Genomic DNA, 14703 nt, shown 5'->3' with positions numbered 1-14703 from the left:
ATTACTATTCAATATACACTTTACAGTGACAAGCATTTCGTTCAGATTATTGTTCCCAAAGGGCACTTCCAGTTGTAGGCCTTTGTTTGATCGTTGTCATTGGTAAGGAACAAATTGGTTCCGTTGATTTTTTGATTGACTGTCCATCGAATCCTGAAACTTTGCTAATCCTGAAGCATACAAATTATTTAAATAAATAAATAAATAAATAAATAAAGTAAATATATATTCCATGGATTTCCCTGAAAGTAGGACTCTCCCTCACAGTTGAGAATCATACATGGTGTGGTCGTGTTGTTCATTTTTCCTCATTCAAGGAAAGGCACCTGGGAACCAGAAAACAGTCCCACATGCTACAGTAGTCTTTGCACCCCGTTAAATAAACCTTTAATCATGTACGTGCCACCAAAGTTTTTTAGTTAATGAAATTCTAAAGCTTAGTATTAGCGATTTCACGTTGTAGGGGAGATTTGTTTCGGATGTATAATAATTTATGTTGTTGTGATCGTGATAATAAACGTAGATATTGGAATAGGTCTATCACGCAAATATAGTTGTATTTTTAGCATGTAATGTGGCAACACTACTTGCAATCGGATAGGAAGGTGAAGCTGTCTGCTCACTATGTTTACAAGAGATCTCAGCTATACGTCGTAACGATGGTGATAGAGAGTATATGTGTCTCTGCCAATTCGACAGCGTATCTGATTTCAACACAACGGCATTTCCGCGAATTTCGACCGGGGAGCCAGGTTTGTACCCAGCGATATTTTCGGCGATCATTGGATTGGTAGGGGTGGACCTTGTCCGTGGCTACATTGCTCCTCCGACCCCCACTACTTGATTTCTCTGGGAAGAAATGAAAAGGCTCGTATAACTGCCACTACTGGGACAATTAGGGACATACTATTGGGATTTGCGCATACCAGACAGTCTGTAGTTCGCCGATGTTCTCTTTGTATTGAAGTCAATGGTGGACATTTTCAACATATCTTGAGTATACAAGTGTTTATGATCCGTTATCTGTACCGTATACTGTCCTCTAGGTAAGATGCTAGTGCATATACTGGAGATCTCTGTACCACATGACGTCGATCTCCATATGCTGAGGTTGTACGTTTTTAAAGGGAATTTCTTCTGGGATATTACCTGCCATAGTGCGCATTTTCTCGACATTCTCAGTCTTTATTCCTTTGAGAATTACTTACTTTATTTGGGGAGATCTCATGTATAGTCTGACGACATGTTATCATTGTTTCATGTTTGCTTTTCGTACGTACTCCAAAGTAATATGGCAGCAATCGGTGCATTAACTTTTGTTTTTTTATTGCCCACTTTTTCTTTCTTCTTTTATTTGGGGTGGTGTACCAGTGGTAGTTAGACATGTGACAAATGGTTCTGTATTTTACTTCTTTCAGCATTGCGACAATGCGTGTGACGATGTCCCAGTAGTAGTGGGATGTGAAAATATTTGTTACTTTTACTTTTCGTACGACAATGAACCCATGTACAATAGCAGATTTTGCAGTGTATTTTCTTATTTTTCGAGTGTATGACAGTGTCCCAGCAGAAGTGTGACATGTTTTTTACTGGCCCATTTCGGTCTCAACATTATGTGAAACATAATCTTCAATTTCCTGTATTTTCCATAGGAAATTTCCCACTTTCTTTGCCCAGACAGAAAATGCAGGTGGTTTACAGGCGCCTGTGAAACATGCATAAACAGGCATATTTTTACATGCGCCTGTACATGCTCCTGAAAATGGAACACTTTTAAACGCCTGAGACAGGTATCGATTTTTTTCACGATCTTCGCATGTTCATTTCACGGAAACAGGTAGTTTTCATGTTGATTGGGTTGCAACCTTGGAACGTGAAAAATGAGTGTAAACAACATCTAGAGAGTGGAAAGACATGTACGTAACCGCCATATTCCATGTAGTTGACATATACGTTACCTCATGAAGATCTGACGACAGCTGCTTTTCATTTGATAAAAATGTAATTACGTATATGTACTAATACGTAATGACATGTTAAGTACATGTGAAATACAGGTGTTAACGAATTAGTGGACGTATTAGCGGAATATACGTGTTAATTATATCGCATTAAGTACTATACATGTGTCAGGACCTTGCATTTGTGCATGACAAACTGGAGACTTGGTGCCTGAATATTTCATGTTTCCTACATCTCTAACATTAATGATTCACTCCAATCAACCTTGTTCATTGCATGCACCTGTTTAACCCATTTATTGGCAATCATGATCATTGCATTTTCCGTTTACCTGCACATTGCCTGTACATTGCATATAGGTGGGTTCACACTTCGCGCATGTACACGGAAATAATACAGGCAATGTATTCAGTTGTAGTCCCATGTATTATACATGATGTCAGGACCTTGCATAGCGAATGTCGAATTGGAGACTTGTGCCTGAATATTGTATGTTTTCTATGCTATAACGTGAATGTTCAGCTCCAATCCACCTTGTTTACCACACGTATCTGTTTAATCTATTTATTGGCAATCATGATTATTGCATGTTCTCGTTCACCTGTACATTGCCTGTACACTGCACGTAGGGGAGTTCCACACTTTGCATGTACACGAAAATGATAAATGTAAAATAACATATTCTACATCATGCGTTTTCCATGCTATACGCTAATAGATGGTATTTACATGTAATGCGAATGTCACATATTTATATTACGTGTTGATAAACAGGCACAACAATCCATTCAAGGTACTTTACATGCACATATTCCCTCCATTTACTTGCATGTGAGTGACTACGTGTACATTGCATGTTCTCATTTTAATGTACAGGCTCTGTACAACGCGTGTTTCTGTGCAAAATTTCCAACAGAAGTTTAATACTTTTTCGACATGCATATCACCTGAAGACAATGTGTCTAATATTTTCTTTACATGTGTTTTCGCCGAAACAGGCGCCTGTATAATGCCTGTCAAAATTTGACAGGCTTTTACAGGCAATTCCATATACAAAACATTGCATGTTTCCTCAAAAAAATTCATAATAGTGAGAGTCTCTTTTTCGCACTTTAAACTGTACCTCAAGTGCTGCACCATTCTTGTATTCATCAGGTAAGACTTCCCTTGTGGTGTTTTAATCCGTGATTGCTATCTTTATTGCTTCCTGCGTTATTGTGCTTTAAACAAGGTGTACGGAAATTTTCGGACGCTTTTCACTCGCAAACCGTGCCACTTTCGATAATTTTTCACATGACATTTTGTCCTTGTTTCTACTTGTAGATCGTCATCTAAATGGTGTAGCATGTATTTTTTAACACTATATATACAAATTATTTTGAATTTGTTGTAGATTATTTCATCACATTGTGGAATCTGATAGAGTTGGTACTCAAATTTTGAAAGAAATGAACAAGCAAAAACTGCCAGGGGAAGTAACATTTATGCCTTTGAACCGACTTCATGTCAAAGAACAGAACTATCCTCAGACAAACGTAAGTACTTTTAGATTATTCTCAGAACTAATTGTGTAAATATTTCTAGAAACCCTCGGAGACTGAAAATACCTCCATATAGGTTAACGAGGTTAACGTTAAATTATAGAATATTTGAATATCAATAAATCAAATCACAATATTTTTCATTGCATTTGTGTTCAAACCAAGTAAGATTTTCAGAAAATATTTGGTCTAGGAATTAATTCGTGCGGTTGGTACGCACACATTGAAGCTGTAGTACAAACACAAAATACATAAATACCTTAAGAAAAATATTGTCCATCGCTAGCCACCACTTTCGCCCATCTGTCAGGCAATGTACGGATTCCGTGGCGAAAGAAGTCCTCATCCTTGGAAGCGATCCAGTCAGAGACCCATGTTTCGATATCTTCTGAAGAAGTAAACCGCTGTCCAATCAAATCGTTGTTCATGCAATCGAACAAGTAGTAGTCCGAAGGAGCAACGTCTGGTGAATACGGCGGGTGGGGTAAAACTTCCCATCCGACATTTTCTAAATAGGTTTTGACCGGTTTTGCGACATGTGGGCGAGCGTTATCATGTTGAACAATAAGTTTATCATGTCTGTTCTCCCATTCTGGTCGTGTTCTGGCTAGAGCTTGCTTCAAACGCATTAATTGTCGTCGATAACGTTCTCCATTCATAGTTTCACCCGGTTGCAGCAGCTCATAGTACACCACACCTTTCATATCCCACCATATGCACAGCATAACCTTTGCACAGTGAATATCTCGTTTTGGTTGTGATGGACCTGGTTCACCTGGTTTCACCCAGGCCTTTTTTCGTTTAGGGTTCTCGTAATGGATCCACTTCTCATCACCCGTAATAACTCGATGCAGAAACCCCTTTCTGCTCTGTCGTTGAAGCAGCAATTCGCAAATGGTTTTTCGTCTTTCAACGTCTCTGTCTTTCAATTCATGTGGAACCCAATGTGACATCTTTTGAATCATTCCCATGGCTTTCAAGCGTTTGGAGACTGTTGTTTGATCAACGCCTAATGCTGCTGCAAGTTGTTCGTGCGTTTGACACGAATCCTGCTCGAGCAATGCTGTCAATTCTTCGTCTTGAAATTTTTTTGGCTGTCCATCTCGCTCTTGGTCTGCCAAGCCGAAATCACCACTTCTAAACCGTGCAAACCACTTCTGACACGTTCGCTCAGCTAGAGCATGGTCACCATACACTTCCACCAAAATACGATGACTTCCAGTCGCACTTTTCTGTATGTTAAAGTAATACAGCAGGACACCCCGCAAAAACACTTTATCAGGCACAAATTGCGCCATGTTCACTTAACTACAAACTGGTGTTGTTGACACTTTAATCCACTGCCCTATACTACGAACGATACGCGATGACAGGGGTTTGCAACACATGTGTGGATACACGGAACTGTGGGACGCTCCGTTCGTTGCGCCATCTCTTGTCCACCCGCACGAATTAATTCCTAGACTAAATACTTAATATTCAAGTTCATTTGAAGATGTTTAAAGTTTCATACATTTTTTTTTCTGCTTGAAAGCTGTGTCATTTATTTAGGCGAGTATTCTACAAATGGATATATGTCACCTTCTGTCACATGCTTAATGAATGTTATAATATACAAAGAGGGCGAGGCAGTAAATTTTCGGAATGACCTCTAAATATCTGCATTAGTTTGAAACCGAGTACGTTGTTATGTGATGTTTTCCGTTATGACAATTTGCATTATGTCTGGATTGGTAAATGAACAACAGCTGAGGTTAGTCATGCATTTACAAATTTGTTAAAAAATGACAAATTTTGAACACAGCGGTAATTGTATAATTGAATATTTGGTGAAGAAGAGAGAGAGAAAGGCAACAGAAATGGATAATGATATGAAAAATATTCTGTGGACTCGGCTCTATCATTTCCAGTGGTTGCCAACTTGACATCAGAGGCAATCACGGTCATGAAAGCCTGTAACATGACAGACGAAGTGGACGATTAAAATCTTTAGTATACTATATGTGCTTGAAAACTATTAAGATATGGCATTCCAGGATCATCAACCAAAGGTGAATGATTTTCTATTCCAAGGATCAAGGAATTTCAGATGAGGAAGTACTTTGCATTTTGGCCGAAAATTGTGCATGAAGGAACTGTTTGCAAGATGGGTGTTGCTACTGATTACACTTAAACAAAACAGAATGTACTCCATTATAAAATAAATAAATAAAAATAAAAAAAATAATAATAATAATAATAATAATGAAGGTAATTCTGTGTGTTGATCCATAACCATCAATTACGAATGAAACACGGGTACACTCCAAAAACGAAACTGCAGGTGAAACAACTGAAACATTCTGATTCTCCACTCCCAAAAAATTGTCATATAATATATGAAGTCTGTCGGAAGGATTATAACTTCAGCTTCTCGGCTAAGAAAGGTATCCTTCTTACTGATTATCTTCCACCTAGTTAAACCGTCACCGTAGACAATATGCAAAAGTTTGGACCAACTACAGGAAGAAATAACGGAGAAAAGCGGGTTTGCGAGAAAAAGAGTCATCGTGCATCACAAACAATATTGGCCCCTTATATGGGTGTTCTTGCAATGGTCAGAACTGAGTTGGAGGTATGATTTGATGCCACTTTCGCCTTATTCAATCATATTTAACTATTTGTGATTTCCACCTCGTGCTTAAGCTAAAAGATTAGTTTGGTGAACTTAACTTTCCCTGAACAGTCTAAAGCATCGATGGAGGAGAAATCTTGTTCCCGCTATGACATAAATGCTTTGACATTTGGACCAAGTGTATAGTGAAAGAAAAAGTGTTGAAATTTTTGTGGAGATTTAATATATTTTCATTTATTAATTTTTTTAATCTAGTTACCAAACTAGGAGAGTGGGGCATCTTTTACGTGACTCTCATGTCTATCCTTGAATTTTGCGGCCAAAAGTAGCCAGTTCTCTCTTAGCAGTATTTGTCGAAGCACGGTTACCATTTTTATGTTTCGTTGCTGGCGACGGAAGTGCTATTTAGTGATAATTTGATGCTTGATATCTGCTCAAGTGGCAACTAATGAATCACAGGAAGCTTTCAATTGAAGGAAATACTGGTGCTTAACTTCGTTAGATCATAAGAGTTTCAGAACTGAAAGTTTAAGGGCAGACTGTTTATCCTCTAAAGAAGACATCCATGGCACAGATGTGAGGCTCGTATATGTCTCATGTTTTACGAGATCGTTCCTTAATACGAAGTTGTGTCCCGGCGTCCCAACAAAATTCTTTGGGACGCAGAATTGTCCCATAATTTGTAGATTTGTGTATAACCCTTACATATTTGAAACATATAATTGCCAAGAAATCGGTAGCTCTCGTCATAAAAATAGACTGATTAATAGTACTGTTATGTTGCGAGATAGTGCCACTAGCAGGACTCATAGCGAGTCACTTTTTTTTTTTTTTAAACTAAAAGTTACTTTTTTCAAGTTAGTCACTAAAAGTTACTTTTTTGGGAGGTAAAGTGACTTTTTCATGTGATTTATGTTTTGCATTGGCAATTTTTTAAGAGAATTATTATAAAAATAAATGGTAAAAGGCAGAAACTTGTTACTCATTACTAGTCTGAAAGCTTCAGTACTTGCTGCCACATGTGAAACAGTCAGCTTTATTCTCACTTCAGCGTTTATTCTTTCGAAAGCACAATGGATGGTTGGTGGATGCTTAAGCTCTCAAGGTGGGGTTGAGAACCCTTCTGTGTCTATTCTTTCTTCTATCATAATAGTCTTTTAGTTTTCTCTCGTAATAGTTAACGCTCTGCTCAACGTTGTGTGTGTATATTTGTGTGGTTCATCATAGTCGTCTTGTGTTATGCTTCTTATATATTCTTTTTAAGAGTAGGTGATGAATTTAAATATTTCATGGCTTTGAGAACTCGCAATGCTGTCTGGGATGATGAAATTAGGAAATAGCCCAGAACTGGTTCCAATTACTCAGAAGCTTCTTACATCTGCTAAGTCTGCTTACCGTAACTACAAAGAAAGGAGGAAATTCAAAAAGAAGAAAAGATGAAACAAAACAACAAACAGAGAGAGAGGTAATGGAGAAATTGACAAAAAGGAAAACAGGGACATGATGAGATTTTGGTCACTTTTTCGTGTGCTTTTGGCCACTTTTCAACTATTTACAAGAGACCAGACCACTATGAGCCCTGCACTAGTGGGTACGATAATAACTTCTTTGACTGTGAATCGAAATTAGTTTTATTTCATATGGCTTTAGAATGCCGAAAAGCGTGCGTGTTCGTAAAGAAAATCGAAAAACTACCATATATAACTACGATGGAAAAGTATCCTGTATTATTCAAGTCAAAATATTATTAACCCCCCTCCAAAGTCTACGAATCCTACATAACGGGAAAAAAAATGGTTCAGGTAGCCCAAAATGACTACAAATAGGATTGGCAATTTTAAAATTGGAAATAATGTATAATCCATCAAGAACAGCTGTTAATATTAAAATGTAAAACTTTTGAGTTCGAAAATGTCTCAATCCGGATGATCCAATATAGGCTTCAGAAGGATCAAGGACTGCCTTATCAACGTGCTGTAAAATAAATAGTTTTAAAATACCGCTATGAAAAAAAAGGAAATTTTGTGAGAAATAATAACAACTGAACATAAAAACACTGGAGAAAAGTGATGTCAGGTGAAAGTACCTGCAACTAGATACGAAGAACGTCAAAGTGGGTAAAGCAACCAAACAATGTATCACCTATGACCCTCAATATACGGTGAAGACAGTCAGATATCCAGAGTACTTTCAGTAGAAGAAAGGGAAGAGCAGGATTGTATGTATTTCCGCATAATGCAATAATAAAGAAGATTAAAGTATTTAGATGTTTTAGAGCACTAGCCTATACTTCATGTGCAGGGTGACAATTAACGAACTATATGAAATAAAATGGGAATTAGTGACAAACTATGTAGTACACAAACTGTATTGCACATGTAAACGGCACTACAGACATTCGGATTTAGGTTATGAGAGGTTCGATGTGTCTGCCATCTCTGACGATGATGCACAGACGAAAGCAAAATTGTGCACACCCGCTGAAGTGTCGGAACATCGATGCTGTCGATGACCTACTGAATGGCAGTTTTTAGCTCGCGATGGTTTTGAGGTTATTGCCGTACACTTCGTCCTTAACATAGCCCCACAAAAATGAGTCACATGGGTTCAAATCCGGAAAATATGGCGGCCAAGCGACTGCCTTTTCAGTGACCTCTGGGTACCCCAGAGCCTGAATGCGGTCCCCAAAATACTCCGCCAGGACGTCAAATACTCTCATGGTCCGATGGGGTTGAGCTCCGTCTTGCATGAACCACATCTTGTCGAAATCAGGGTAATTTTGGGTAATGGGTATGAATTCATTTTCCAAAACAGTCATGTGTCGTGCAGTAGTCACTGTGCCGTCAAGAAATATCGCACCGATTATTCAATGGCTGGACATTGCACATCACACCGTCACCCATTCTGGATGGAGAGACCTGTCCATTGCGAAATGCGGATTCTCAGTTCCCCAAATAAACTGTACCATGACATTTTCTTTTGCAAATGGCCGACATCAGCACGTTGCGTGTGCATGCGCATACGAATTTCCATCATTCCCTGTGCTTAGTTACGCAGTTTGGACGTCATCACGCGAACCGTTCAGAAATTATATCGGTTTTATTTCATTTACAGTAGTTCATTAATTGTCACTTTGTATGATGATGCACCACAACGTAAGACAAGTTACATGGTGGAGAGAGAGAGATTTTCAAAGTGGTTTAATGACGAGAATATATCAGTGCTTGACTGACTAGGGAACCCATCTCTCCATAGTTAAATAGAAAATGCATGGTGTCTCATATAAAAAAATCATGTTCAGTAAGAACAGCTGACTAACATCGAGAAGCTAAAACGGTGTACACGTACACGATCGGGTGAGAAATATCTTTAAATTTTGGTATCATCAGTGCACAACGGAATGAAGCAAGTCGTAAAAGCCAAGGGAAATATAGTAAAATATTAGATTACAGGAAGATATCATCAGTAAAACGTAATGGCAATATTTTATTTTTGTTTTTTTGTTTGTTTGTTTGTTTGTAACCATTATTTCATAATGACCTAAAGATCATTGTTATTTTCGTGCGCCTATTTAATTAATGTCAAGTAAGGTAATGTTGGAAAATAAACATAACTTTTAAGACGTAAATAAATGTTTTGTAAGTCACTTTGAAAACATTGCAAATTATATTTGTGGGAGACTTTAATGATGCTGGAATAAACGTTAGACATTTTTTAAATGCCAGGAAATAATTAGTTCTTTGTCATGTTGACAGTGCGCAGGAAGACAACATGTTAAAATCTCATAAGCCATCGGGTAAATTTTCCGCAGATAAGAGTTGAAGATGATGTTTAAAAAAAAAACGTGAAATATAAGGTAAATAAAGTGATAGGAAATTAGATGTGAAAACTAAGATTTTTTTTTTTCGTGACGAATATCTACTTATTTTCGTTAATCGTCCTCTTTGCTCGGCTTTACCATATACCTTATCCAACTTCCTGTCATGTTTTTTAAACGTATACTTCTTATTCCTGTTAGAGGGAGATCTCTGAGAAATGTTAACTCCATCACTAAAAACAGCATGTAAAAAGTCAGTGAAATAAAATCGTATGTGTAATATAAAGCAATACCTTAATAAGCATCAATATTGAATAGTTTTACATATATAATTTTAAATCAGTTCGACTTGGCAGAAAGTTCTTTGTCTGTGATGATATAGCAATTTTCGCTTTAATAGTTATGGAGGAAATTTGAAAAATCTCTTAAATCAATATTTAGTCATTTTAGTTCCGAGATGACCAACGTTACTTCAGCATTTCCCATATTTCAGAGATATACCATCATGATTAAATTGGAAATTACAGTTTACTGTTTACTATAAAAGGTGAATGATTAACTCAGTTTTGTCATTTAAATTCTGTAGGGAAATAAATTTTGTTATAGTTCAGCATAATCTTTCAACTTTTGTCAATATGTAAGATGAAGTGAATCATTTCATCGAGAAATGATATGATAATAGAACTTGGAATGTAACATGGAAGCACCTTATATTGTATGTGTATATGTAAAAAAAATCAAGTAAGATAGTAAATTTTCTGTTACGTAAGGTTTGAATATATGTAATATTTTAATATATGCAGGATGCAATTCCAATGGTAAACAAGCTGAATTACGAAGAGAAATACGACAAGGCACTGAGATATATATTTGGCAAAACTCTGATATGCAGAAATTTAGAGGTAGCCACACAGCTCGCCAGAACTACAGGTCTTGATTGTGTTACTTTGGATGGTGATCAGGTAAGAGAGGAAATATTTCAGGTTCATATGGGTATTTTAATTGATTATCTGTCATTTTGCCAAGTTTTGTTTTGATGTTTCTCTTCAGTCATAGCAAGCAAACATCGGGATGATATCTTTTCAAATAGATATCTTCAACATTCTTTCAAAAATTCTTTCCCGCTTATTGTTTATGTTTCAGTATACGATGGCTCATACCAGTTGTATCTGGAATTTCGTAAATAAGCAGATAAATACACTTTGTTAAACAGTAAGTGCACGGCTACTCGATGCGTTCGCAACGCGTTTTTATGGCTAATGGGTACGCTTGGAATACACTGATCACGTATTTAAATGTGGGTGGCTAATTACAATGCGCTGCAAACACAAAAGCAATAAAAGGCTCAGAATACGTGGCTCGATCGTATTTGGTGCGTTTCGGAACAATAGACCGCCTGCTGTTTCGGAAACATTAAAAGATGTCTGAAGGAAGTTAAAAAGGAAAGACGTGTTGCCAGGCAAGGGCATTTTAGCAAGAAACAGCTGCTTGAAAGATGCTTTGTGCAAAGTATTGGAACTCTGCTAGTGTAAAGTATGTGCGTGTATACCAAAAGAAAATTCACAAAAATACAAGGAAATTTCGAAAAATTAGCTAATCACAGAAAAATCTATGTAACAATAGGGTTATTTCTCGTGATTCGCATGAATGAGAACAAGGGTGTGGAAGTAAGGCCTGGAAACCCTAACTGGCTCACAGTATGATTTTTAACTCTGGCAAAAGTAAAATTACCGAGTAGCCACCTAGGTCACGTTCGCTGCGGGGGGTAACGTATCGCAAACGCATCCTTGATAGCCATACACTTAAAAAAGGATCACGCACTTTTGGTAGATGTCAATTGGTGGGGGATGTTTGCTGCCATCTAACTGCGCAATGTATAATTTCTACTAACTGTTTCAATAGTAGAAAATGGGCACTAACTCGACCGAGATAATTGCTCTAGCTACATCATCTGAAGTTTCCCTAGTGCTTTGTTTTCCAGAGATCAGTCATATCTCAATGCGCTATGTATGCGTTAAGACAATATTCTGCTAGTAAGTGATCTGCAACGATTTAAACAGAAAAACAAGTCATAACTTGTTATGGTTAGCGTTAGAACAAAAATAATAGTGCCATTCAATTTCTAGGAAAATTTGCTATTAAATTCACATCATATGCTGTAGTTTCCATTTAGACAGTAGCGTAAAATTCAGGATGATGGGCGTCATGGCGATGTTTCCCCAAACGTTCTTCCCTCCCATCACTATACATTATTATTTTGCAGCGTTTACCACTTACTAGAGTATTTCCACGCTTTTGGACCACCCTATTTTTCCTGTTGTAAAACTAATTTGTACACTCTTGGAATAAATTTATATGACCATTTTATGTGCCGGTTTTTTAATGAGATAATAAGTAGATACATTATGTTATAAATGACAGTGTAAAATTTGTTATGGGCATATTTACTGTACGGTAACTACTGTTGTGCGTGGAGGATAACCAAGTGTTGATGTTATTGAGTACCTACAACAGCTGATTTAAATATTGGATGCTAAATTAAGGAAACACCATCTTTTATATCTTATCCTCTGCAGGCACGTTTTTCTAAGTTGTCCTCTTCGTTTCACTCCTTTCGGATTTCATTTCAGTATTATTCTTTCCCGTAATTCCTGTTATTTATTAAGTATACTCTACGCAGCTCTACTACTTTCGTAATCTTTGGTGATTTATCAGAATGTATTTTGTACTCCCTAATTCTTCATTTGAAATTATTTTGCCCATGTATTTACACATGTTTGTAACGCTCTGTTGGTATAGTATTACCCTCTTTCTATCGCATCTATAGAGTAATAATAAACTCAGATTTCATTTAAGAGTAAGAAGCTTCGTTTTGTTTAAAAAATTGGTAATCCTCCATACAAGACACATTTACCTGTTGAATTTCCTCTTTTGACATATTTTTCTGCTTTTTTTTTTCCTATACTTCTCAGTCATACACATTCACACACACACACACGTCTTCATGCTACACACCATCAACGCCTAATTTCCACTACATTTGTGCATTTCATTTTCATTGCTTTTGTTTTAGTGAGCTTTACTGTGATAATTCCAAATTTAGGTTTTACATCTTCAGTTTAGGCGAGGGCTTAACGTACAAATTTCATCTCCAAAGTCAAGTTCTTCAACATAGTTATTTAAATTCCGTTTGATCTTCCTGTTTGTATAATTTTAAATATTCTATCTAAATTGTGAATATCTCGGTACATCGTTTTTGACCAAAGTGAAAACTTAGTTAAAGGAGATGAAATAGTTAAAGGAAATGAAAGAATCAATAAATAGCAAACAATATATATATATATACCTAAATGAGAGAGACATTAAAAATTTAAAAAGTGTAGCTCTCTAGTCGGGTTTCTGATCCAATATTAAATCGGGCTGTTTATTTTCAGAACTAATTACGTTTTCAACTATATAATCTTGTTTTTAATTTTTTATAGGTGTCATCGAAAGGTTCACTGACTGGTGGTTATTTTAATACTTCTCGTTCGAGACTGGAGATCCAGAAAACACGCAGTGAATTGATGATGCAGATCAGAGAATCTGATGGCGAACTGCGAGATCTCAGGGAAACACTTAATAAAACGGAAGGAGAAATCAACAAAATAGTGTCAGAGATGCAGAAGACAGAGACGAAAAATAGCAAAGCAAAGTAAGATTATAATTTATAATTGCCAACTTTTATCCCAGGCGGTATTTTATATCTGTTAAGCTTGGTCGAGTGTTTCCTGTTCCTAAAAAACAGATTTATTTTAACTTGGAATATGACATATATCAACTATCTTATTAACGGTTCTGTATTGATCTTTAGAAATTCGGTCAGTTCCGCAACAGCAAATGCATATGATCCAGGTACTTACATACCTCATCTTACATAATCGAACAGAAATGGTCAAAATGTATGTCATGGTATAGACACAGAACGTGCGGAGGTCATATGGATATTTAATTTCAAGTTTTGAATTTTCCTAAAATTTCTTCTTTCTCTTTTTTTCTTTCATTAAGTACGACTTCATAACATTGTAACTACCTGTGCATAATATTACAAAATAAATATCAAACGAATTGTTTTCTTTTCCTTTTTCGAAAAGGTATATTCCATTTCAAAGTTAAAAACCGCTTAAGATAAAAATTGTATTAACGTTTAGTATTCATAGTAGGCTGAAGTAATTTTCCATATTTTGGATGGATTTAATGAATATCAATATTCAAGGATCATAACGGCGTAAATTATGTTATGTAGTAAGATTTTCACATGCTTTGTTCTTCATCAGTGGGAATTTTTCACCTTATATAAATTAGTGTATAAATGCGAAGTAAAATATTTTTGAGAAAACTACTATATTGGGGGCTTCACACCTAAACGTTTCCCTACAGTTTTTATGTAAGTGTGATAAGTGCATTTAGCACTTATTACCGAGTTCTGTATTTGTTATTTTGGATATTAGATGTTGTATAAATATTGGATATTATTTAGTTAGGAATACAGGAAAAGAGTAATACTTATTTTATTTAACTAAGATTCATCTATGTGACGTACACATGTTGGTTTGAACATTTGCTAAAGCAACGGAAAATGGCCGAAGTTAATGCTGTAAATTTTCACACTTCTGTTGAAGTTCATCTTATTAGGCATTAGGCAAGCGATCGCAAGACGTCTCTGTCACAAGTTCAAATCCTATTCAGGATATAGGGATTATGCAATATTTCATTATCACCATTCATTT

The 14703-nt window shown here is 36.4% G+C and overlaps 1 protein-coding gene across 1 annotated transcript in view; it reads left to right on the top strand.

Annotated features, from left to right (window-relative positions):
• SMC3 (structural maintenance of chromosomes 3) overlaps window positions 1–14703 on the top strand; it is a 152963-nt gene that overhangs the window by 58758 nt on the left and 79502 nt on the right. Inside the window, exons 15-17 of the mRNA XM_081763303.1 lie at window positions 3356–3497; window positions 10738–10896; window positions 13417–13628. Of these exons, the coding sequence (XP_081619429.1) occupies window positions 3356–3497; window positions 10738–10896; window positions 13417–13628 (513 nt within the window). The remainder of the gene's footprint in view (window positions 1–3355; window positions 3498–10737; window positions 10897–13416; window positions 13629–14703) is intronic.

The sequence above is a fragment of the Thermobia domestica genome, chromosome 1 (genome assembly GCF_964235325.1).
Source record: "Thermobia domestica chromosome 1, izTheDome1.hap1.1, whole genome shotgun sequence".
In the NCBI taxonomy this organism is placed as follows: Eukaryota; Metazoa; Arthropoda; class Insecta; order Zygentoma; family Lepismatidae; genus Thermobia; species Thermobia domestica.
The sequence above is the reverse complement of the archived record's forward strand: the minus strand, read 5'-3'. Positions and strand labels throughout refer to the sequence as shown.